Source organism: Bombina bombina, chromosome 1 (assembly GCF_027579735.1).
Source record: "Bombina bombina isolate aBomBom1 chromosome 1, aBomBom1.pri, whole genome shotgun sequence".
Classification (NCBI taxonomy): Eukaryota; Metazoa; Chordata; class Amphibia; order Anura; family Bombinatoridae; genus Bombina; species Bombina bombina.
Genome location: NC_069499.1, coordinates 336,016,974 through 336,042,757, shown reverse-complemented (window position 1 = coordinate 336,042,757; position 25,784 = coordinate 336,016,974). Strand labels below are relative to the sequence as shown.

General features: G+C 37.3%; 1 protein-coding gene across 4 annotated transcripts in view; it reads left to right on the top strand.

Annotated features, from left to right (window-relative positions):
* Positions 1–24,216, top strand: part of TNS1 (tensin 1) — a 403,399-nt gene extending 379,183 nt beyond the window's left edge. For all 4 annotated transcript variants that reach the window (XM_053698119.1, XM_053698118.1, XM_053698117.1 and 1 more), the window contains 4 exons: positions 536–704; positions 7,402–7,470; positions 11,984–12,013; positions 21,305–24,216. In XM_053698119.1, the coding sequence (XP_053554094.1) occupies positions 536–704; positions 7,402–7,470; positions 11,984–12,013; positions 21,305–21,443 (407 nt within the window). In that variant the 3' untranslated portion in view covers positions 21,444–24,216. The remainder of the gene's footprint in view (positions 1–535; positions 705–7,401; positions 7,471–11,983; positions 12,014–21,304) is intronic.
* The last annotated feature ends 1,568 nt before the right edge of the window (positions 24,217–25,784 follow it).

Here is a 25,784-nt window from a genome sequence, read left to right as displayed (position 1 = left end):
TGTGCAGGGTGCTGTGCACAGCTAGTACTGTTACAGCCAGTGATGTCTCACAATGTGATGTATCAGTGTTTTCTTAATTCTATTTAACCCAGTTAAAATAGCCATTCATTTAATCTGTAACACACACTAATCCCATCTGCTTATGGTAGAACCAATAACAGTTATTTACCATATAGCCTGGTTCTTTCCTTTCTGAGGCTACGTGATGTACATGTCCTCAATATCACATCATCCTTATAGATTCAATAGATTTCAGTAGTATGCAGTAACAAAATAATAAGTTACATTTGCACTTATTGTGAACTGTAACTGTGATATGGTCACGATTGTGTGTTGTGGCTAATGTAATTTTACTCCATGTTGTGCAGTTTACTAGATATGACCAATTCAGTTGTCAGACGTTTGCATGTGCACCTAACGCAATTATAAAAATGAAATGCATCCCTTCTTGTTGCTGAAGATATAGTAAGCTAGCACATGAGTCCTATATACATAAATATTGATAACATGTCATTTTCTCTTTCTGTTCTATTAGCCTGCAATGTGTTATTCGTCAACTCAATTGACATGGAGTCACTGACAGGTCCTCAGGCTATTGCAAAGACCATTGGAGAGACATTAGCTGCTGACCCTCCACCCAGCGCAACCATTGTCCACTTCAAAGTTTCAGCTCAAGGAATTACCCTAACTGACAACCAGAGAAAGTAAGACACTACACTTCATGGGTCACATGTTTATACAGTGATATGTCAGGCATCCATTTAGGTATTGATTGCTCTGGAGATAGTCGGCTAGATTACAAGTTTTGCGTTAGAGGCTATGCGGTGCTAACGAGCAGTTTTGTCTCACCGCTCACTTACATACAGCGCTGGTGTTACGAGTTTTCAGAAACCCGCCGACAAGAAGTGAGCGTTGAGCAAAATTTTGCTCATTACCACACAACAATACCAGCGCTGCTTAAGTCAGCGGTGAGCTGGTGTAACGTGCTTGTGCACGATTTCCCCATAGGAATCAACGGGGAGAGCCGGCTGAAAAAAAGTCTAACACCTGCAAAAAAGCAGCGTTAAACTCAGTAACGCAGCCCAATTGAGTACTATGGGGAAATAAAAGTTATGTTTACACCTAACACCCTAACATGAAACCCAAGTCTAAACACCACTAATCTTACATTTATTAACCCCTAATATGGCACCCCCGACATCGCCGACACCTACATTATACATATGAACCCCTAATCTGCTGCCCCCAACATCGCCAACACCAACATTATATTTATTAACCCCTAATCTGCCTTCCCCAATGTCGCCGCCACCTACCTACATTTATTAAACCCTAATCTGCCACCACCAACGTCGCCGCCACTATAATAAACATATTAACCCCTAAACCGCTGCACTCCCGCCTCACAAACATTAGTTAAATATTATTAACCCCTAATCTGCCGTCCCTAACGTCGCCGCCACCTACCTACATTTATTAACCCCTAATCTGCCACCCCCAATGTCGCCTCCACTATATTAAAGTTATTAACCCCTAAACCTAAGTCTAACCCTAAACCTAACACCCACTAACTTAAATATAATTTAAATAAATCTAAATAAAATTACTATCATTAACTACATTATTCCTATTTAAAACTAAATACTTACCTATAAAATAAACCCTAAGATAGCTACAATATAACTAATAGTTACATTGTAGCTATCTTAGGGTTTATTTTTATTTTACAGGCAAGTTTGTATTTATTTTAACTAGGTAGAATAGTTATTAAATAGTTATTAACTATTTAATAACTACCTAGCTAAAATAAAGACAAATTTACCTGTAAAATAAAACCTAACCTAAGTTACACTAACACCTAACACTGCAATATAATAAAATAAATTAACTAAATTAAATACAATTACCTAAATTAAATTAGCTAAAGTACAAAAAAAAAAAAACACTAACTTACTGAAAATAATAAACAAATTACAGATATTTAAACTAATTACACCTAATCAAATAGACCTATTAAAATAAAAAAGCCCCCCCCCCCCAATAAAAAAAAACCCTAGCCTAAACTAATCTACCAATAGGGCCTTTTGAGGGGCATTGCCCCAAAGTAATCGTCCCCCCCAACAGTAAAACCCACCACCCACACAACCAACCCCCCAAATAAAATACTAGCTAAAAAAACCTAAGCTCCCCATTGCCCTGAAAAGGGCATTTGGATGGGCATTGCCCTTAAAAGGGCAGTTAGCTCTATTGCAGCCCAAAGTCCCTAACCTAAAAATAAAACCCACCCAATACACCCTTAAAAAAACCTAACACTAACCCCTGAAGATCAACTTACCGGGAGACGTCTTCATCCAAGCCGGGCCAAAGTCCTCAATGAAGCCGGGAGAAGTCTTCATCCAAGCCGGGCGAAGTGGTCCTCCAGGTGGGCAGAAGTCTTCATCCAGACGGCATCTTCTATCTTCATCCATCCGGCGCGGAACGGGTCCATCTTCAAGACATCCGACGCGGAGCATCCTCTTCTTCCGACGACTAAAGCTGAATGAAGGTACCTTTAAGTGAGGTCATCCAAGATGGCGTCCCTTAGATGCCGATTGGCTGCAATAGAGCTAACTGCCATTTTAAGGGCAATGCCCATCCAAATGCCCTTTTCAGGGGGAGCTTAGGTTTTTTTTAGCTAGTATTTTATTTGGAGGGTTGGTTGTGTGGGTGGTGGGTTTTACTGTTGGGGGGGTTGTTTGTATTTTTTTTTACAGGTAAAAGAGATGATTACTTTGGGGCAATGCCCCGCAAAAGGCCATTTTAAGGGCTATTGGTAGTTTAGTTTAGGCTAGGGTTTTTTTTTATTTTGGGGGGGGCTTTTTTATTTTAATAGGGCTATTAGATTAGGTGTAATTAGTTTAAATATCTGTAATTTGTTTATTATTTTCAGTAATTTAGTGGGGGGTTTTTTGTACTTTAGCTAATTTAATTTAATTTAGGTAATTGTATTTAATTTAGTTAATTTATTTAATTATATTGTAGTGTTAGGTGTTAGTGTAACTTAGTTAAGGTTTTATTTTACAGGTAAATTTATATTTATTTTAGTAAGGTAGTTATTAAATAGTTAATAACTATTTAATAACTATTCTACCTAGTTAAAATAAATACAAACTTGCCTGTAAAATAAAAATAAACCCTAAGATAGCTACAATGTAACTATTAGTTATATTGTAGCTAGCTTAGGGTTTATTTTATAGGTAAGTATTTAGTTTTAAATAGGAATAATGTAGTTAATGATAGTAATTTTATTTAGATTTATTTAAATTATATTTAAGTTAGTGGGTGTTAGGTTTAGGGTTAGACTTAGGTTTAAGGGTTAATAACTTTAATATAGTGGCGGCGACGTTGGGGGCGGCAGATTATGGGTTAATAAATGTAGGTAGGTTGCGGCGACATTGGGTAAGGCAGATTAGGGGTTAATAAATATAATGTAGGTGTCGGCGATGTTGGGGGCAGCAGATTAGGGGTTAATACATATAATGTAGGTGGCGGCGGTGTCCGGAGCGGCAGATTAGGGGTTACAATTTTTATTATAGTGTTTGCGATGTGGGAGGGCCTCGGTTTTGGGGTTAATAGGTAGTTTATGGGTGTTAGTGTACTTTTTAGCACTTTAGTTATGAGTTTTATATTACGTCGTTGTAGCATAAAACTCTTAACTACTGACTTTTAAATGTGTTAGGACTCTTGACAGGAGAGGGTGTACCGCTCACTTTTTGGCCTCCCAGGACAGACTCGTAATACCGGCGCTATGGAAGTACCATAGAAAAAAGACTTTACGAAGTTTACATAAGTCGTTTTGCGGTAAGGCCAAAGAAGTGTGCGGTACACCTAAACCTTCAAGACTCGTAATACCAGCGGGTGTAAAAAAGCAGCGTTAGGACCTCTTAACGCTGCTTTTTTACCCTAACGCACAACTCGTAATCTAGCCGAGTGTTAGGTAATGAGGAATAGATTACACATTTATATCATATTACATTTTTTTATACTTTTTTTTTAATTATCTCTATAAAGAGAGACATTTTTGATAAACAATATAGGCGGAAACAGCAGTTATGAAGCTGCTCCATAACTAGTCCGCTGCCTCTTAGGCTGCGGTCTGGAATCCACCCAATCCTATGCAATCAGGTTGATTGACACCCCCAGCTAGCGGCCGATTGGCCGCAAATCTGCAAGGGGAACATTGCACAAGCAGTTCACAAGAACTGCTTGTGTAATGATAAATGCAGACAGCGTATGCTGTCAGCATTTATCGATGTGCGGCGGACATGATACGCTACATTGCATCTAGGGAGGGCAAATGTGTTTATATTCGAATTCAAATGTTAGAACAAATGTTATTGTAGAAATTCAATTTACATAATAGAATGTTGATAAGAATGAATATTTTTAAAAATTCTATTATCGAAAGTTATTTACACTTTCGAATTCAAATGTGAAATTCCAATTCAAATGTGACATTCCAATTCGAATGTGACATTCAAATTCGAACATTACATTTAAAAAACACAGTATTAGAGTAGAAATACTATTTCGAATTTGAATGTAGCATTCAAATTCGAATATTACATTTATTAAACACAGTTGTAGACTAGAAATACTATTTCGAATTCAAATGTTACATTCAAATTCGAATATCACATTCGAATTTGAACTTTCAAATTCGAATATCACATTCGAATTTGAACTTTCAAACTCGAAATTGAATGAATACATAGCTAAACATTCTATTATTCGAACGAATATTTTCAAATTTTATTGAAAAATTAAAAAATGAAAATTCATAAATAGAATGTTAAAATGTTATATAAACATTCGAAATTCGATTCGAACGAACAATATCAAATCTTTTAAAAATTTTGCATTTTTAGAAACCTTCGCCCATTCCTAATCAAATCATGTCCGCTCGCACTTTCATAAATCGGCCCCATAGTATCTATATGTCTTACCCTTATCTTTGCATTCAAAGTTGTATACATAATTACACATGCACACACCAGCATGTGACAGCTAAAGTTTGAGCACTGTACCTATGGCAGTATGCCTGTTTGAATGACATGCATATTTACACCGGGAAATATTTTTCTGGCTTAAAATGGCCAAAATGCAGATATACGATAAATTAGTACATAAGATATCCTTATTAGGCAGACATTAGAATACACTAGAATGCCCTTTTAAATAATCTCTGGGCACTAGCATAGTGTGACATTTTAAGAACTTGTTGTAGCCTCTGGATGTGGTTGCAGATCACAAGCTGTCTATAAAGTTGCTAGATGAAGGACATCGGTTTTGGGCAAAATATTTTTCTGACTTACAGCATTATGTTCTAAACAAAGATGTTAGCACAACAAATAGAGTGCTGCTCTTTTATTTTCCTAGATTACTAAAAAGGACACAGCTTCCTGGGATTGTGATTAGGAGATTTCTGAGACTGGTGTTCTCAGAACAAATTAATTAGCTTTTATATTTTTTTTATTCTTGCAATATTTGTAACAGATACACTAATACAGGGAATGTGCAAATAATAAACATGAAAGACAAATTGATTCTGACTTGGTGCAGGGTGAGGTTTTTTGTAATATTTATTTATTTATTTATAAAATATTTTACCAGGAAGGATACATTGAGATTTCTCTAATTTTCAAGTATGTACTGGGTCCACAAAACTTTGCATTGATACAATAGGGTACAATAAAATTCAAAGACAATAATAATACACAATATATGCAAACATTTTACATAGAACAGGTAGGAAATATATAATCAACCATGACAGGTGCATTCTGTTTTGAGATATGTAGAGAGGGATCTCTTAAAGGATATTAGGCTTGGGGAAGGTGTGAAAGTGTGCGGGAGGTCGTTCCATAACTGTGGTGCTCGGTAGGAAAAGGAGGATCGAGCTGCAATATGAACAACACCAATACGGATTCAGATGTTCATGTAATTTTCCAAGACCTTCATGTTTACTAGATTTACAAATAAAGGAAGTGCTGGTAACCACTTATATTCTGATATGTGTCATGGTTATACTATTACACAAATCTGAACAAAAGTCATAGATTAATCACGATTAAAAACCAGCACAGTAGCAGGGAAGTGGTATCCATATTGTAAGAACTTAAGTTTCTTTGGATACAGTATTTAGGTGCTGCTGGCTCAATAGATTAACAGTCTACACAACCTAATCTAATTAACATTGCAGGGTTTCTCACTAGACCTGTGATTTGCAACCTTTTTTTCCCGTGGCACACTTTTTTACATTAAAAAAATCCTGCGGCACACCACCATTCCAAAATTTTACAAAATCACACATTGTAGCCTAATACAGGATATATATATATATATATATATATATACACATACACACACACACTGTACTGTGCTGTCATGCCTCCTACAAACTATACATGGCATATTGACATTCATTCACAAACAATCATAATGATGGTCTGTGAATGAATGTCAATGTCATGGTTGTAAATTATGCCTGATGAGCCTGTCACATACCTCACAATATTTCAAAATTTGAAAGAGGGACACCCCTGCACTGTTGTCAGTCTGCCGCGGCACACCTGAGGATCTCTCACGGCACACTGGTTGAAAAACACTGCACTAGACAGACCTTTGTTAGTGACTCTTGGACATGCGTTTTAAAGGTCTGAATTGCTAAGGTGTTTTACTCTTCAGTTTTTCCATGATACGAGAGCATCCATTCCATTACAAAAAAAAAGCAGCTCGATCCTCCTTTTCCTACAGAGCGCCACAATTATGGAACGACCTCCCTCACACTTTAAAAACTTCCCCAAGCCTAAAATCCTTTAAGAGATCCCTCTATACATATCTCAAAACAGAATGCTCCTGTCATGGTTGATTAAATATTTCATACCTGCTCTATGTTAAATGTTTGCATATAATGTGTATTTTTATTATTGTTTTTGTATTTTATTGTACCCTATTGTATCAATGCAATGTTTTGTGATCCCAGGACATACTTGAAAACGAGAGAAATCTCAATGTATCCTTCCTGGTAAAATATTTTATAAATAAATAAATAAAATAAAATAAATGTGCGTGTCTATATTCCAATACGTCTTCCTGTGATTTGTTGTGTTAGGGGTACTAACTGTAGATTTTTTTTAAAAAAGATTGGCTTGTGATGCAGACTTATCTATACATAATACAAGTTGAGAAATAACATTATTTGTATGATATATTACTGTGATACATCATACAGACCATGATGCTTTAGTCAAGATCATATTTAGTTCTCATCATTTCCTGATGACAAATCATGAGGCTACACCTTCTTCATTTTAAATGGGCGTCTACATTCCATAAAACTAATATTTGTTTGTTTTTTAGGTTATTTTTCAGAAGACACTATCCTCTGAACACAGTTACTTTCTGTGACTTGGATCCACAGGAAAGGAAGTGAGTTTACTAATATGACATTTCTGGTTCGAATTCTTGTTCTTTGTAAAGGTCTTATTTCTTTATTTGTTCCTCAACTTCCCCAACTCTGGCTCAGTCAGCTGTCCGCTGTTATTGTGTGTAAATTATGTACAAAATATATTAGTGATGACTACGAGAGAGTACAATTTAATGTAATAATATTGTTATTATTTTTATAAATATGAATTGGGAAATATAAATATTTTCAGCACAGTTATGCAGAGGAAATAATGTGCATACATACCCAAAATATATAGATGCATTTACAGTATATAGATATATACAACAAAACAATTGAGCTGCGCACAGACACGTGCAAATACTAAATATAAAGTAGTTGTAACTGTGTACATACAATACATTCTTGAGTCACTTAAACAAAGTGTTATATATTCAACTGATGCACCTACAATAATAATACTAATAACAATACTTCTACTGGTACAATTATAGTACAAATTTAGCTGTAATAATACTGGTACTGGAGCTAGTGAAAATAACAATGTCTATTCTAATGCTAATAAAGGTGCTGGTACTAGTGAACAATACTGGTACTGATGTTAGTACCTAGTGTACTTATAAAATAAGATTTAAACAATAAATGTAACATCCACTCTACTAACTCACTTACATGCAGCTGGGTGTTGGTAGATACTTTATGAGTAGAGCCAAGCTCCTGTAGATTAAGTAACCTAGTATGTCCTGACATCCTCTGTAGATTAAGTAACCTAGTATGTCCTGACATCCTCTGTAGATTAAGTAACCTAGTATGTCCTGACATCCTCTGTAGATTAAGTAACCTAGTATTTCCTGAAATCCTCTGTAGATTAAGTAACCTAGTATTTCCTGACATCCTCTGTAGATTAAGTAACCTAGTATGTCCAGACATCCTCTGTAGATTAAGTAACCTAGTATGTCCTGACATCCTCTGTAGATTAAGTAACCTAGTATGTCCTGACATCCTTTGTAGATTAAGTAACCTAGTATGTCCTGACATCCTCTGTAGATTAAGTAACCTAGTATGTCCTGACATCCTCTGTAGATTAAGTAACTTAGTATTTCCTGACATCCTCTGTAGATTAAGTAACTTAGTATTTCCTGACATCCTCTGTAGATTAAGTAACCTAGTATTTCCTGACATCCTCTGTAGATTAAGTAACCTAGTATGTCCGGACATCCTCTGTAGATGAAGTAACCTAGTATGTCCTGACATCCTCTGTAGATGAAGTAACCTAGTATGTCCTGACATCCTCTGTAGATTAAGTAACCTAGTATGTCCTGACATCCTCTGTAGATTAAGTAACCTAGTATGTCCTGACATCCTCTGTAGATTAAGTAACCTAGTATGTCCTGACATCCTCTGTAGATTAAGTAACCTAGTATGTCCTGACATCCTCTGTAGATTAAGTAACCTAGTATGTCCTGACATCCTCTGTAGATTAAGTAACCTAGTATGTCCTGACACCCTCTGTAGATTAAGTAACCTAGTATGTCCTGACATCCTCTGTAGATTAAGTAACCTAGTATGTCCTGACATCCTCTGTAGATTAAGTAACCTAGTATGTCCTGACATCCTCTGTAGATTAAGTAACCTAGTATTTCCTGACATCCTCTGTAGATTAAGTAACCTGGTATTTCCTGACATCTTCTGTAGATTAAGTAACCTAGTATTTCCTGACATCCTCTGTAGATTAAGTAACCTAGTATGTCCGGACATCCTCTGTAGATTAAGTAACCTAGTATTTCCTGACATCCTCTGTAGATTAAGTAACCTAGTATGTCCTGACATCCTCTGTAGATTAAGTAACCTAGTATGTCCTGACATCCTCTGTAGATTAAGTAACCTAGTATGTCCTGACATCCTCTGTAGATTAAGTAACCTAGTATGTCCTGACATCCTCTGTAGATTAAGTAACCTAGTATTTCCTGACATCCTCTGTAGATTAAGTAACCTAGTATGTCCTGACATCCTCTGTAGATTAAGTAACCTAGTATGTCCGGACATCCTCTGTAGATTAAGTAACCTAGTATGTCCTGACATCCTCTGTAGATTAAGTAACCTAGTATGTCCTGACATCCTCTGTAGATTAAGTAACCTAGTATGTCCTGACATCCTCTGTAGATTAAGTAACCTAGTATGTCCTGACATCCTCTGTAGATTAAGTAACCTAGTATGTCCTGACATCCTCTGTAGATTAAGTAACCTAGTATGTCCTGACATCCTCTGTAGATTAAATAACCTAGTATGTCCTGATATCCTCTGTAGATTAAGTAACCTAGTATGTCCTGACATCCTCTGTAGATTAAGTAACCTAGTATGTCCGGACATCCTCTGTAGATTAAGTAACCTAGTATGTCCTGACATCCTCTGTAGATTAAGTAACCTAGTATGTCCGGACATCCTCTGTAGATTAAGTAACCTAGTATTTCCTGACATCCTCTGTAGATTAAGTAACCTAGTATGTCCGGACATCCTCTGTAGATTAAGTAACCTAGTATGTCCTGACATCCTCTGTAGATTAAGTAACCTAGTATTTCCTGACATCCTCTGTAGATTAAGTAACCTAGTATGTCCTGACATCCTCTGTAGATTAAGTAACCTAGTATGTCCTGACATCCTCTGTAGATTAAGTAACCTAGTATGTCCTGACATCCTCTGTAGATTAAGTAACCTAGTATGTCTGGACATCCTCTGTAGATTAAGTAACCTAGTATGTCCTGACACCCTCTGTAGATTAAGTAACCTAGTATGTCCTGACATCCTCTGTAGATTAAGTAACCTAGTATGTCCTGACATCCTCTGTAGATTAAGTAACCTAGTATGTCCTGACATCCTCTGTAGATTAAGTAACCTAGTATGTCCTGACATCCTCTGTAGATTAAGTAACCTAGTATGTCCTGACATCCTCTGTAGATTAAGTAACCTAGTATGTCCTGACATCCTCTGTAGATTAAGTAACCTAGTATGGCCTGACATCCTCTGTAGATTAAGTAACCTAGTATGTCCTGACATCCTCTGTAGATTAAGTAACCTAGTATGTCCTGACATCCTCTGTAGATTAAGTAACCTAGTATGTCCGGACATCCTCTGTAGATTAAGTAACCTAGTATGTAGTGACACCCTCTGTAGATTAAGTAACCTAGTATGTCCGGACATCCTCTGTAGATTAAGTAACCTAGTATGTCCTGATATCCTCTGTAGATTAAGTAACCTAGTATGTCCTGATATCCTCTGTAGATTAAGTAACCTAGTATGTCCTGATATCCTCTGTAGATTAAGTAACCTAGTATGTCCTGACATCCTCTGTAGATTAAGTAACCTAGTATGTCCTGATATCCTCTGTAGATTAAGTAACTTCTCCCTTGGTGATGAATCCTTAGTGCAGCTTCTCCATTCACTGAGTACAAAGGAGTGCTCAGACTTGTAATGCACTAAAAGATAAGAACACAAAGTGCATCCAAGATTCAAGGTAAAAACGTATATAACTTTAATAGGTGCACACAATCTATTGCACTTGCAAGAGAAAAAACTATTTAATACCTTGATAAAAGCCTTGGTTCACTCTTATCCAGAGTTAGCTCCACATGAATCAGCAGGTAGCGACCACTGCTCCCCTTGTGTTTCTGTATACCAATTGGCAAGTTCGTATAAAAGTTAATAAAGTCTTGATAAAACCTCCTTTTTCAAGTGCAAAGTTTGTAGTTAGGGGTAGATCATCCTGTCTATGCGTTATCAAGGCATTAAATAGTTTTTTCTGCAATAGATTGTGTGCACCTATTAAAGTTATATATACGTTTTTACCTTGCATTTATATAGATAAAGCAAATGTATCCTGATTTTGATGGATGTGTCGAATCATTGGGCATCATTTATCAAGCAGCGGATGCTACTTCTGAGGCCCATTGTTTCAGGCTCACCTAAAGCGAAAATAAAGAAGCAGCGGTCGTAATACCACTGCTGCTTAACCTCTCCACCACCTAAGGTGATCGCAATAATCGGCAGACCCTGCTAGCGGCCAACTGGCCACCAGTGAGCTGGGGGCGGCATTGCCAAGCATTTCTGGTGAAATACTTGTGCAATGATAAATGCGGACAGCGTAGGCTGTCATCATTTAGCAATGTCCAGCAGACATGATTCACTATAGCGAAACATGTCCACTCAACACTTCATAAATCAAGTCAAAAGCAAAAGACCCTTTTTTTTTCCTAAAAATGTAATAAAGTATATCTCTTAAAGTATATCTCTTAAAGTATATCTCTTAAAGTATATCTCTTAAATTTGCAAATATTACAAATAACTACAATATTATATCAAATCTAGCAAAAAGGATGAGCGTATATAATACATATCTGCTTTAGCTAATTTTAATGGATGTTATATTAGCACTCCCTCTTTTTCTTGTAACCCCCTGTAAAATACCACATATTTTCTTACTTATGCGTTCTTACAAACTGGTGAAGGTAGCTAAATATTGTTTGTGTTCTTCTATAGGTGGATGAAGACAGATGGCTGTCCTGCAAAGTAAGTTGTTTTTGTTCTAAAAACTAATGACACCGTATGTATGTACTGGTAATTTATTACAGGTAGAAAATCCTTTATCACAATTGCTTGGGATCAGAAAAGGTTTGGATTTTGGAATAGTTTGGATTTTGGAATCTTTTGGATTTTGTAATAGTTTGGATTTTGGAATCTTTTGGATTTTGTAATAGTTTGGATTTTGGAATCTTTTGGATTTTGTAATAGTTTGGATTTTGGAATCTTTTGGATTTTGGAATAGTTTGGATTTTGGAATCTTTTGGATTTTGGAATAGTTTGGATTTTGGAATATTTGCATCTGTAAAATGGGAAAGTTTGGAGAGGGGATGGAACTAAACAACAATATCGTATGTCATTTAGGCGATATTTACATGTAATTATACAGCTTATATGTGCACCTTAAAGGTAATTTTATATAGTTTTTAATATTTTTGTATACATAGTACACTCAGAAAGATAGTGCAGCACTGTAATCGGAAAGGTAATATCTGTTTTAAATAAATATAGACTATTATTTGCATTTAAGAACACAAAAACCAAACCAAAGAGTATGCAATTTTAAGCAACTGTCTAATTTACTCATATTATCAATTTCTCTTAGTTCTCTTGCTATCTTTATTTGAAAAATTAGAAGTGTAAGGTTAGGAGCTGGCCCATTTTTGATTCAGCACCTGGTTAGCGCTTGCTGATTGGTGGCTACATTTAGCCACCAATAAGTAAGCACTATCCAGGGTGCTGAACCTAAAATGGGCCGGCTCCTAAGCTTTACACTCCTGTTTTTTTGTTGTTTTTTTTAATAAAGATAGCAAAAGAACGAATAAAAACTGATAATAGGAATAAATTAGAAAGTTGCTTAAAATCGCATGCTTTATCTGAATCATGAAAGAAACTATTTGGGTTTAGTATCCCTTTAGTCTTGAATGTGCAGGCAACCTTTCCGGCATTCAGGTTCTGCGCGCACATAAATTCTCTCATACTCTGTGACATCATTAGCACTTGGAGCCTATGTGAGAAGACAATGTGTGTGTAGATGTTACACAGTATTCTATGCTCAGCAAATTCTATGCACAATAAAAGTTATGACAAGAGATGTGATCATTTACAAAAAGCATTTTGGCGTGTTCAGTAGATGTATTCAGTAAATATGCTTCACATTGAATATGAAATACACTGCTCTGCATTTCAGACATACCTTTAAACTCAGTATGGCAAGCACGACAGAGCAAGGGTTAACAACTTGACATGACATAAAAGCTAAAAACGTCACTAATTTTAGCTGTTGTACAACTGAGAGTATTTATGACAAGCTACAGCTGTCACTTTGCACTAATTATAAAGCCACTAAGTTAGTTCATGTCCTACCATTTCACATAACAATGCTCACCATTTCAGCTCAGTGACCTTTTTATTTATAACATTTGTTGTTAATAGTTTATTATCTGTTAAATTACTTATTACTGCTGAGTTGCTGCAAAATATATCCTAAATAACAAAAAAGTGCTTACATTATAAAATCAAACTGGACAGGGGTGGGTGATTACTGAATTAGCAAAATGAGTTGTGCATAAAACTTAAAGGGACACTGAACCCAATTTTTTTCTTTCATGATTCAGAGAGAACATGCAGTTTTAAGAAACTTTCTAATTTACTCTTATTCTAATTTTTTTCTTCCTTCTCTTGCTATCTTTATTTGAAAATCATGAATGTAAATCTTAGCAGTCAGCCCATTTTAGGTTCAGCACCATGAATCGCGCTTGCTTATTGAAGGCTGATATTTACCCACCAATAAGCAAGCATAACCCAGGTTCTCAACCAAAAATAGGCCAGCTCCTATGCATCACATTCCTGCTTTTTAATAAACATAGCAAGAGAATTAAGAAAAAAGGATAATAGGAATAAATTAGAAAGTTGCTTAAAATTGCATGCTCTATCTGAATCAATAAAGAAAAAAATGTGCGTTTAGTGTCCCTTTAAGGAGTTTAAAGGGACACTGAACCCACATTTTTTCTTTCATGATTCAGATAGAGCATGCAATTTTAAGCAACTTTTTAATTTACTCCTATTATCAATGTTACTTCGTTCTCTTGCTATCTTTATTTGAAAAAGATGGTATCTAAGCCTTTTTCTTGGTTCAGGACTCTAGACAGCATTTTTTGATTGGTGCATGAATTTATCCACCAATCGGCAAGGACAATCTAGGTTGTTCACCAAAAATGGGCTGGCATCTAAATTTACATTCTTGCATTTCAAATCAAGATACCAAGAGAATAAAGAAAATTTGATAATAGCAGTAAATTAAATTCATGCTCTATCTGATTCACGAAAGAAAAAAATTTGGGTTCTGTGTCCCTTTAAAAGTTTAGTGAGAGATGACCCATACTAAAATAGGATATTGCATTCAAAACAGTCTAAATATTGTAACCAGTTTATATGCTTCTTATTATGCTTCTTATTAAGGGCCAGTTTACAAGTGGAGCGCTAATTAACGTTCCGCTCGAGTATTAAGTATGCTAGAAGTAAGCCTTCTTTGCTCGTCAGGTTGCGCTCATATTATGAGTTGAAAGTAAACTGTTTTTGCTTGAGCGCTAAACCGACAAGCGTAAAAAGTTTAACTTATTTCTTTCCTAAGAAATTTACACCACACAGTAGTGAACCTAATAAACAGAGGGCCCTGGTGCTGACATAAATATTAGGAGTGACAGTCTCCTTTTTCATGAGTCAGTATACAGTGGACCGGCATTTCCTAACAGGATCCGGTTGTTGTTACTTCGAAAACTGTATTCAGCTAATACTTAGGACACCAGTATGCTTTAAAATGGCAAGTGGGTTTAGTGAGCTCGCCGTGATCGTATATATTGAAAAGCGGTGTCATGGCCGAAATTTGCTGTTCTCTGTTGGAGCTCTGTTTAAATGATATTTCTGTATATTCAGAATTTATGCTTTGCTATGGCTTAGAATTTGGCGCCATTGTGTGGTTCTTTGAGATCGTTGCATCTGCTCTAATAATCCTTATATTTTGTATCAGAACATGTAATTTTATTTCTCTATGGCAGCTTTCTCTATCTTTTTAGATGTTCATATTATGAGTTGAAAGTAAACTGTTTTTGCTTGAGTGCTAAACGACAAGTGTAAAAAGTTTAACTTATTTCTTTCTTAAGACATGGAGAGTCCACAACGTCATTCCAATTACTAGTGGGATATTCACTCCTGGCCAAAAGGAGGAGGTAAAGAGCACCACAGCAAAGCTGTTGTGTCACTTCCCTTACCCATAACCCCCAGTCATTTTCTTTGCCTCTGTCAATGGAGGAGGTGAAGTTTGGTATCTGAAGATATTGATTCCTTTTTTGGGTACTTTTCCCTGCAAGCAAGGATTTGAGTTTAGCTGTGTCCGCGTCAATCTCTTGAGTAAGAGTAGTGATGACTTTTAAGCAATTAGAAAGTAGTGAGGTGGTCCTTGCTCAGGTTTCTAACATATTTGCTGCCCTTGGTGTTGAAAGCCAGATCTGGTTACTCTGTTCTCTCTTTTTATGCTGGTCCATGATAGATGTGGCCATCTATCACACCTAGAAGTGTTTCTGCCCTACTACAGATCAGGTATTTGCCTTTTTTATCTTCCAGGTGTGAGGACAGCACTTATACATTATATTGCCAAGGATCCCTAGTGGGGATTAGTGCCTATCCCTTTCAACAGCCATATATAAGGGATTTAATATGGGCAGTAGAGTTTATTTTTAAAGAAATTTACACCACACTGTGGTGAAGCTAATAAACAGAGGAGTCGGACCCTGGTGCTGACATAAATATTAGGAGTGACAGTCTCCTTTTTCATGAGTCAGTATACAGTGGACCAGCATTTCCTAACAGAATCCGGTTGTTGTTACTTCGAAAGCTGTATTCAGCTAATACTTAGGACACCAGTATGCTTTGAAATGGCAAGTGGGTTTAGTGAGCTCGCCGTGATCGTATATATCGAAAAGCGGTGTCATGGCCTAAATTGCGGTTCTCTGTTGGAGCTCTGTTTTAGACTGGCGCTGCTGTACATGGCTGCTTTCTAACTTTCAGAGCAAGCAATTTAGGGCCACATTCACAGCTTATTTTATCTGTGGTGCATATGTCAAAATGGCGCCGTTATCCAATTACACTTCAGGGCGCTGATGTTTGAGTGCCGATGTAGGGGGACATTTGCAGTTTTCTATTTAGGAAGCTTGCATGATGATCCTATATCCATTTTTTATTGGGAGTTTGTTCCAGTGAGGGTAATATTATATTTTGCAACATTAGCTACATAGCAAACTAGCCGCTGACAAGTGGGGCTTTTTGCGGTATATGGCCGCTTTTGTCTTTGTCACAGTTTTATTATATCAACTTAATAGCTTGGTATCTAGGATAGTTGATATTCAAAATTGATTTTCTTTATAAGAGTTCATGCACAAACTGTGTTAAGTTGACTGAGATCACTGTTTTCAAAAGCGTGGGGGTTAATAGTTTCCCGGTGCATGCAGGAGGTGCACTTGTCTCTAATTGCACTTGTGTTCAGACCGCCCTGCCATATATTTTTGATGGGTTTAGCGTCTTGCCTCTTCTCAATACAGACCTTTTATAGAAGGTCTTTTATGCTTTTACTTTATGTTATTTGTTAAGGTTGCCTTTTATTGAGCTGGTGTGACACTCAGAACTCTTTGCGGTCTGTATTCACTAGAGTGAATAATGAAGCAGGGTCATTTATTGTGCTTTTATTTTCCTGTGCCCTCTGGACTTATTTTGTACACCTGGCTGACATGTAGGACTATGATGTCCTGTAGTTCAGGTGTGACAATGGTAACTTGTATTCCTCTGTAGTTAGAGGACTATGGACTCTGAAGTCTAAATAAAAAAACAATTCTCAGAGGCTATTTTTATTTCATCTAAGCTCATATTTCTGTATATTCAGAATTTATGCTTTGCTATGGCTTAGGATTTGGCGCCATTGTGTGGTTCTTTGAGATCGTTGCATCTGCTCTAATAATCCTTATATTTTGTATCAGAGCATGTAATTTTATTTCTCTATAGCAGCTTTCTCTATCTTTTTAGATGTTCACACGATTTTCAGTACCTCAAATAGGTTGGAGGTTTTTATGCCTTGTCTCTATTTATCAGATATTTTTGTCTGATAGAGATTATTTATGTTTCAAATATGAATCTACTTAGTCTGTAGAGGTGACAGGTCTTACAGGAGAGAGCGGCTTGTCTTCCTTGGGACTTAAAATTGTGTTCCCTAATTTTGATTTAGGGCTCCCTTTTTTATATAATCTCTTCAAGTTGGAGATGATGTCTTCATGTCTGATTCTTGGGTTACTCTCTGTAACTTGAATATTTATATCTTCTCAGTGTTTTTTGACTCTAAGATATTTGCTTATGTCACCATATTCTTTGTAATAGGCACAATTTTATATTATCCTCATGGATTTTGAACTAGTGTCTGTATATAGTTTTTATTCTCTTGTTGCCATATGAAAACTAGTCACGTAAGAGAAAGGCCTTATTAAACTGACTGTGTTAGCCCAGAAGGAAGCGCGTCAGTTTCATTTTCTGAAGGTCGTGAGTTCAGGCCTCTCACAAGGCTCTTGCTCTTCCTCAATTCATTTTATCGTAAGAGCACCTATCCTCTTTGGGATCCAGTTCCTATGGAGGAACAGGGATAAGAATCTATTCAAATCCATGGGGTAAAAGAGGGAATTTTGCCTGATTCTAATCCTAAAGTGTCTCTACTTATTTCTCAGGGTTCCGTCCATCCTTCCATTGGTTCTGGAAGGCCAGTTCTTGTCGACTATAGACCTGCAGGACTAGTATATACATGTTTTTCAGCTCTGGGATAATTCCCAGTTTATGAGGTTTGCCTTTCTGGTAAAGGGTGGCTTTGTGGTGTATCCACCACTCCTGATTTCGAAGGTTGTGGTTTTGATCCCAAGTACAGCTTCTGCTTCCTCTTCTGACGTGTGTTTTTGGTGGAAGCAAGCTTTACAATGGAATTTTTCAAGATTTTCCAGTTTGTAGCTTTTCCATTTGGCCTTGCCACGGTTCCCAGTTCTTTCACAACAGTGGTACAGATCCCTGGAAATTGCATTGGCACTTTGCCTAGATGATGTCTTGGTTCAGGCGTCATCTTTTCATCTAGCATAATCTCATACAGAGATGTTGTTTTCTTTTCTATGTTCCCACAAGAGGAAATGTGGATCTGGAAAAGAGTTCCCTTGTTCCAGCTACAAGTGTATGTTCATTAGGAACAATCAGAGATCCCTGTCCAGGAATATTTTCCTGACGGATGTCAGTATTCAATATTCTAGCCTCGTTCCTTTCTCTCCAGTCTGCTATTCATCCATCGGTGACTTAATGCTTGGAGGTGATTGTTCTGATGTTTGATTCCATGGAAATAATTTATTTTGCTCAATTCCATCTGAGAGCTCTACATATATGCATGCTCAGGCAGTGGAACAGAGACTTTTCGGATCTGTTGCAGAAGATAGATATAAATCCGTTAACAAGAGACTCTCTCTTGTGGTGGATTTCTCAGGTTCATCCGTCCCAGGGCACATGCTTCCGGTGACTCTCCTGGGTGATTGTATATACGGACGTCAGCCTGTTAGGCTGGGTAGCAGCCTGGGACTCTTTAAAGCTCAGGGCCTATGGACTCGAGAGGAGTCTTCTCTCTCCATAAACATCTTGGAGTTGAAAGCAATCTTCAATGCCCTGTTGGCTTGGCCTCAGTTGTCTTTAGTCTGGTTTTTCATATTCCAGTCAGACAGCATCATGTCAGTGGCTTACAACAACCACCAAGGAGGATCTTGGAGTTCCTTGACCATGTAGGAGGTGACTCGGATTTTTCAGTGGGTGGACACACACAATTGTCTTCTATCTGCTATCCACATTCCAGGAGTGGACATCTGGAAGGCAGATTTTCTGAGCAGACAGACTTTTCATTCCGGGGAGTGGGCTCTCCATCCGGAGGTGTTTCTCCAGGTTAACCCTCAAGTGGGGGGATGCTGGAGTTGGATCTGATGGCGTCTCGTCAGAACGCTAAGCTTCCAAGGTATGGTTCAAGGTCAGAGATCCTTAAGCCGCCTTGAGACATGCTGTGGCGGTTCCTTGGGTTTTCGGTCTAGCATTCCTGTTTCCTCCATTTGCACTCCTTCCTTGAGTCTTTGCTCGTATCAAACAGGATTCTGATAGCTCCTGCATGGCCTCACAGGATCTGGTTTGCAGACCTAGTGAAGATGTCATTTCTTCCTCCTTGGAGGTTTTCCTCTGAGAAAGGACCTTCTAACTCAAGGTTCTTTCCTCCATACAAATACTGTTTCTCTGAAGCTGACTGCATGGAGTTTGAAAGCTTAGATCTGACTAAGCGTGGATTTTCTGAGTCAGTCACTGGTACTATGATTAAGGCCTGCAAGCCTGTTAATCGTAAGATTTACCATAAGGTATGGCGTACATACCGCTATTACTGTGAATCAAAGGGCTACTCTTAGTGTAGGGTCAGGATTCCTAGATTTTTTTCTTTTCTCCAGGATAATCTGGAGAAAAGGTTGTCAGCAGTTCTCTGAAAGGTCAGATTTCTGCATTATCTATTCTTTTTCATAAGCGTCTGGTGAATATGCCAGATGTTCAATCTTTTTGTCAGGCCATGGTTAGTATCAAGCCTGTGTTTTTTCCTGTTGCTCCTTCTTGGAGCCTTACCCTAGTTCTTAGAGTTGTTCAGCAGGCTCTGTTTAAGCCAATGCATTCCATAGATATTAAGCTGTTACCTTGGAGGTTTTGTTTCTTATTGCTATTTCTTCTGCTCGGAGAGTTTCTGAACTCTCGGCTTTGCAGTGCAATTCACCGTACCTTATTTTTATATGGATACAGCGATCCTTCATACTAAATTGGGGTTTCTCCCTAAGGTGGTTTCGGATAGAAATATTAATCAGGAAATTGTTGTTCCTTCTCTCTGTCCTAATCCTTCCTTTCATAAGGAACGTCTGTTGCACAACTTGGATGTGGTGCAGGCTCTAAAATTCTACTAAGGATTTTTGCAAGTCTTCTGCCCTGTTTTGTTTGTTTCTCTGCAAAGCATAAGGGTCAGAAGGCTACTTCTACTTCTTTTTCCCTCTGGTTGAGAAGTATGAATCGTTTTGCTTATGAAACTTCTGGACAGCAACTTCCTGAGTATCGACAGAAAAAACTGACTTTGATAAAAGTTAAAACTACTTACTTTATTTGGCTCATTATCGAAAAAGGCACTCACAGTGTGTGTACTGATAAGTGGACAATAATACAAAGAAAATAATGTATTTGAGTTTACCATCACACCTATATGAGCTTGTTGATCCTATTCCTAAACCATGGGCATTATTATGGAGTTGGCTTCCTTGAGATCCCTTGAGATCAGGTACTGATGTTGGATGAGAAGATCTGGGTTGCAATAGGCATTCCAATTTCTGCCAAAGGTGTTCAATGGGGGTGAGGTCAGGGCAGTGTGCAGGACACTTAAGATCCTCCACACCAAGCTTGTCAAACCATGTTTTCATAGATTTTGGCTTTGTGCAAAGGGGCACAGTCATGCAGGAACAGGAAAGGGCCTTCCTTAAACTGTTGCCACAAAGTTTTAAAGCACCCAGTTGTCTAAATTGTCATTGCATCCTGTAGCATAAAGATTCCCCTTCACTATTACTAAAGGGCCTAGCCCCAGACCACTCTCTCTCCTCCACCAATCTTTACAATAGGCGCTATGCATTCTCCTAGGTTGAGTTCTCTTGACAGATGCCACTGCTCCAGTGACTGTGTGCTTTACATCACTCCAGCCAAAGCTTGGCATTGTGCATGACGATGTGAAGCTTGTGTACAGCCAATGAAAGCCTTTTCATGAAGCTCCCGATGCACATTTCTTATGCTGATGTTGCTTTCAGAGGCAGTTTGTAACTCTGTAGTGAGTGATTCAATAGATGATAGAGTTGATAGGTGATTTTTATGTTCTATGCGCTTTAGAACTCAGCTGCCCTGTTCTGTAAATTTCCGTGGTCTACCACTTCGTGGCTGGGCTGTTGTTGATCCTAGACACTTCCACTTGACAGTAATAGCACTTACAGTTGCATGTATTAGAGGGAACAAATCCCATGTCCTGTCTTACCAATAAATGGTTCTACCAATCACTGAAAAATGCATATTGGCTATTATATAAGGGTATTTGTGGTAATGTTACCATATGTGCTTGAATTCTATATACCGGCACCATTAGACTAATGCTCATTTCTTTTCTTCCAGACTCTTTGGCTTTGTGGCCAGAAAACAGGGCAGCACCACTGATAATGTTTGCCATCTGTTTGCCGAGTTGGATCCCAACCAGCCAGCCACAGCCATTGTCAACTTTGTGTCTCGGGTGATTAATGTGCAGAAGAGATGAGACTGCTCCTGCTGTCTATTTTACATGAACCAGCAGCTTGCTGGACTGATGGACTCTTGTGGACGGCAAAGAGAATGTGCTTTATCTGTGAGGAAAGTGATTTTCCAGTTAGATGAAAACCAACAAAACAAAGAAAAAAAGAAACAAGCTTAAAAACAATGAAATGACGCAACAAAGGAAATCCAAGTGACCTGTTTCTTGTTGAAGGGTGGAAGTAAAAAAACAAAGCATGCCATTGTGTATACAGAAACCTCTTTGGCTTTTGGATCAATTAACAAATGCATCAGTATACAAGGTGTTTATTTTAATTCACTATTCCATGCTGCAATTACTAAAGAGTATATTAACTATATAAGTGCATATAAAACATATCTGCCATAGCATACACATTATGTATTATTACATGTTTAGTAAAACATTTTAAAGACAAGATTTTTATATGTTTTTTTGGATCTACAGAACTTGCCAGATATTTACTGTCTTTTTAAAATGATTTGTACTTTACTCATACCCATGACATAGCAAATACAAAATCAATAGGCAAGAAATTGATTGTATTTTTGATACATGCTTATTGTGTCTTAAAAAGTGACATCACAACACATTTAGATATACTGGTAACTCAGAATTAATTGTATCCAACTATATACATTTTATCAACATGAAATGTTCTGTTTGATGTATAAATAGTGACACCTAGTGGTATAAAATATATTTTCATGGAGAACATTAATTGATGCGTTATTTCCAATTTCTCAACAAGAGTTGCGTTGTTCTTGTAATAAAGAAATTCAGCTTCCCCCCAAAAAAGAATAAGCACTATAAATTTGAACTCTATGGGTTCTTTTGTTAATTTATTTTTAAAGAGACAGTAAATAACGGTGACGTTGTTGCATCCTTTTAATGCTCGCTACCAGATTGTATATAAAGCAAGAATGTTAGAAATTCCTTGTTACAACAAGGGACACATGCAATATATTTTAAAGAGCTGTAAGAAATTTTAGCCATTAAAAAGTGTTTGTTTTCTATGTGGATGGGCAGTGGCAGTTCAAGGTTGTTGTAGCAGAAACACTGTGTCTTGGGTCATTGTTTCTCTATGTGCTCCATACTCTACTAGAAACACTATGCAGCCTGCCTTCTCAGCAGGTTTAGTAAGAGTAGAGGTTAGATGCTTCTATTGGCAAGTGCAACATATATGCTGGGAGTGTATAAACATTGTTGCCAGCTGTTTGGATGCAGCATTATATTAAGATGCCATTGCATATAGAGAAAACTCACATCTAGCAATTCATTGTGGTGTTTAGTTACCAATATTCTCAAAGGTGCAAATGCATCCTGCCCTGCTACCTTTTATTTTCACTGCCACTGTACAGCACTATATGCACACAAAGGCCTCTGCACATATACATTCAGGACTACTATGAATATATTGTAGTAAAGAATACAGTTTAGTTTTTAGGTCCTTTTCAGAAATATGCTACTGTTTGCTTCTCTGCAGAAACACTACTTTATACCTAGCAACTGTAGTTCTGGGCAGAGCATAATACTACTGAATTCTGGGGACAGATCACATGTAAAATAGAAACAAGAAACACAAAAGTAGTTGTATTGAAAACATTGTGTACAGGGTTACAGTACTGCTGGGACCATAGAGGTTGTTTAACTCTTTAGCTGCTGGAGAGGCCAGTAATACCCTTGGCTGTCACTGATACTATACAGTGAATGGAATATAGAGCACACCGCCTTTTATCCTTGACTTAAATTCTCATGCTGAGCAGCACGTGAATGCAGCCCATTTTCATGTAGGTTAAGGAGACCTGTCACGTGGATTAAAGAATAAACTTCCAAAAGATTTATGCATCATATACTGTGGTCAAGAAATTATATTGTCCTGAGAGAGAATGGACTTACCCCAACTAAGTGCATATTCTTTATTACAAAGATGAATGCAGTGTCTATTACTGTATTTTATATTGATTTATTAGCACATACCTATGCATAAGACATATACAGCATATAATGTATATATACTTGCTTTTTGTCACAAGGCACATACATATGCAACATCATTTCCTTTCACTTCGGCCATTTTGCTCCATCAGGCACATGTAACCACCTGTGATGTCATAGAAGCAATATTATCAAAAGTGCCTGTACCCCAAGAATATCACATAAAATATCACTGCATTATAATAAAAATGACATTTACATTCTGCATATAAGGTAAAATGATTTATATAGAGCACAACATGCTGTCATATTTTTATTTTGCTCTAAGAGATCTTAGTTTTTCCTTCTTGGGACTGCAGTTTCCCAGAATTCATCTGTGTAGTATAATATTAAAGCAATACCAAATGCTAATGTTTTCAGAATGTAATTCCTATACTGCCCTGTATCAAATTACACAATTTAACATGAGGTCAAAACTCCTTTTTTATTTAGTTAATATTAATGTACTTTTATTTTCTGTGTCACAAGTATCAACTCATCCAGTATAAGGTACAGATACAAACATACCAAATTACAGCTCTTTCAGTTGCTTTATATAAAAATCTGTGGTGGCTCTGCCATATTGTTTTCTGTAAAAAGTATGCATACACTGCCTAACAGATGCTGGCAAATTAAAATGTATTATTCAATGTCCCTAACTTTATTTAGATCTGAAGAATAGCAAAAGACATGCTATGTATGTATCACTAGAGAACATATTTATTATGTAATGTCTAACCAGTTAATTCCTACTTCAGTCTATTTATAAAACCAACAAACAATATTTGCTTCTTCCCTTCAAGTGAAGAGGGACTGAGCATGTGAGAGGGTGTAAGAGGAGTGATTTGCAAGGAAGGTGTGTGCGTGTGTGTTGTGCGTGTTTATAAAGGAAGATACTATTCCTTTTGGGGTGTTCTCAAACTGGCACTTTTATGTTGAAATCTACAGTCCACCTTTTAAGTGGGTTTTAGAGAACGCAAATGAATTCTTTGAGTGCCTTACTGGTTTCATAACCAGGTAACCATGCTCCTTGATCACCGCATGCCTCTCAGGGAACAAGAGGTTAAAGTATAGTGCCATTGACAGAGAAGACCCTATAGGAAGTCTCGCTGGCTGCTGCTGAAGAGCAATGTATTCTTGATCTCTCCAGTAGTGAAAGGGTGTTTTTGAAGGGATCCATGCAATGTTTTGTAGAAGGGCTGGATTTGTGTGTTTTCTTAGCAAGCTTTAGCATTTGGTTCTGTAATGAAGATTTTCTTTGTGATTGTTAAGTAGAAACTTTTATATCGAACCCCAGATACAGGCAAAAGCTTAGGCTCTTTCTAAAGCTGCTAGTGGGGCGTTACACAATAACATAGTCTGTACACTAAAATTCACTGTTTCATGGAGTCAAGAGCTTAAAGGGGCAGTAAACCTACAAAATAATGTTATATAATTCTGCACATAGTGCAGAATTATATAACATTATCTTAGCGCAAACTTTATGCAACATAAAACTGCAGCTAAAATTTGATTATTAAAGAGGGTTTTTCAGACCGCCGCTCTTGCTCTACTGAGCAGGTCTGGTTTTCCCCCTGAGCGCATCTGGGCAGCTGTCTAGTCACAGCCCGGCCCGACCGCGCCATTACACTCAATGTAGCTCACTCCCGCTATCAGACAGAGCAGGAGCGAGCTAAATTGAGTGTAATGGCGCGATCGGGCCGGGCTGTGACTAGACAGCTGCCCAGATGCGCTCAGGGGGAAAACCAGACCCGCTCAGTAGAGCAAGAGTGGGTGTGTGCAAAATCCTCTTTTATAATCAAATTTTAGCTGCAATATTATGTTGCATAAAGTTTGCGCTAAGATAATGTTATATAATTCTGCACTATGTGCAGAATTATATAACATTATTTTGTAGGTTTACTGCCCCTTTAAAGGGACAGTGTAAACCAATTTTCATATAACTGCATGTAATGGACAATACTATAAAGAAGAATATGCAAATATACTGATATAAAAATTCAGTATAAAACCTTTTAAAAAATGTACTTAGAAGCTTCCAGTTTACCACTGTTGACGAGGTAAAGCTGATACACCCAGTGAAAGGGGCTGGGAAAGCAGAAAAAGCAGACACTCCTCCCTTCCCTGCATATGAAAAATCAGATTCACAAACAGGAGTAGCAGAAATCTGTAGACCAGGGTCTACGTCTGTTTCTTTGGGGCTTAGTTAGAAGTGTAAAAATCAGCACAATGTTATTAAAAAATAAGCAAAACTATACATTGTTACAAAAACAATCCCAGATGGGCTATATAAATGATCATCTACAAAACATTTATGCAAAGAAAAATCTAGTGTACAATGTCCCTTTAATT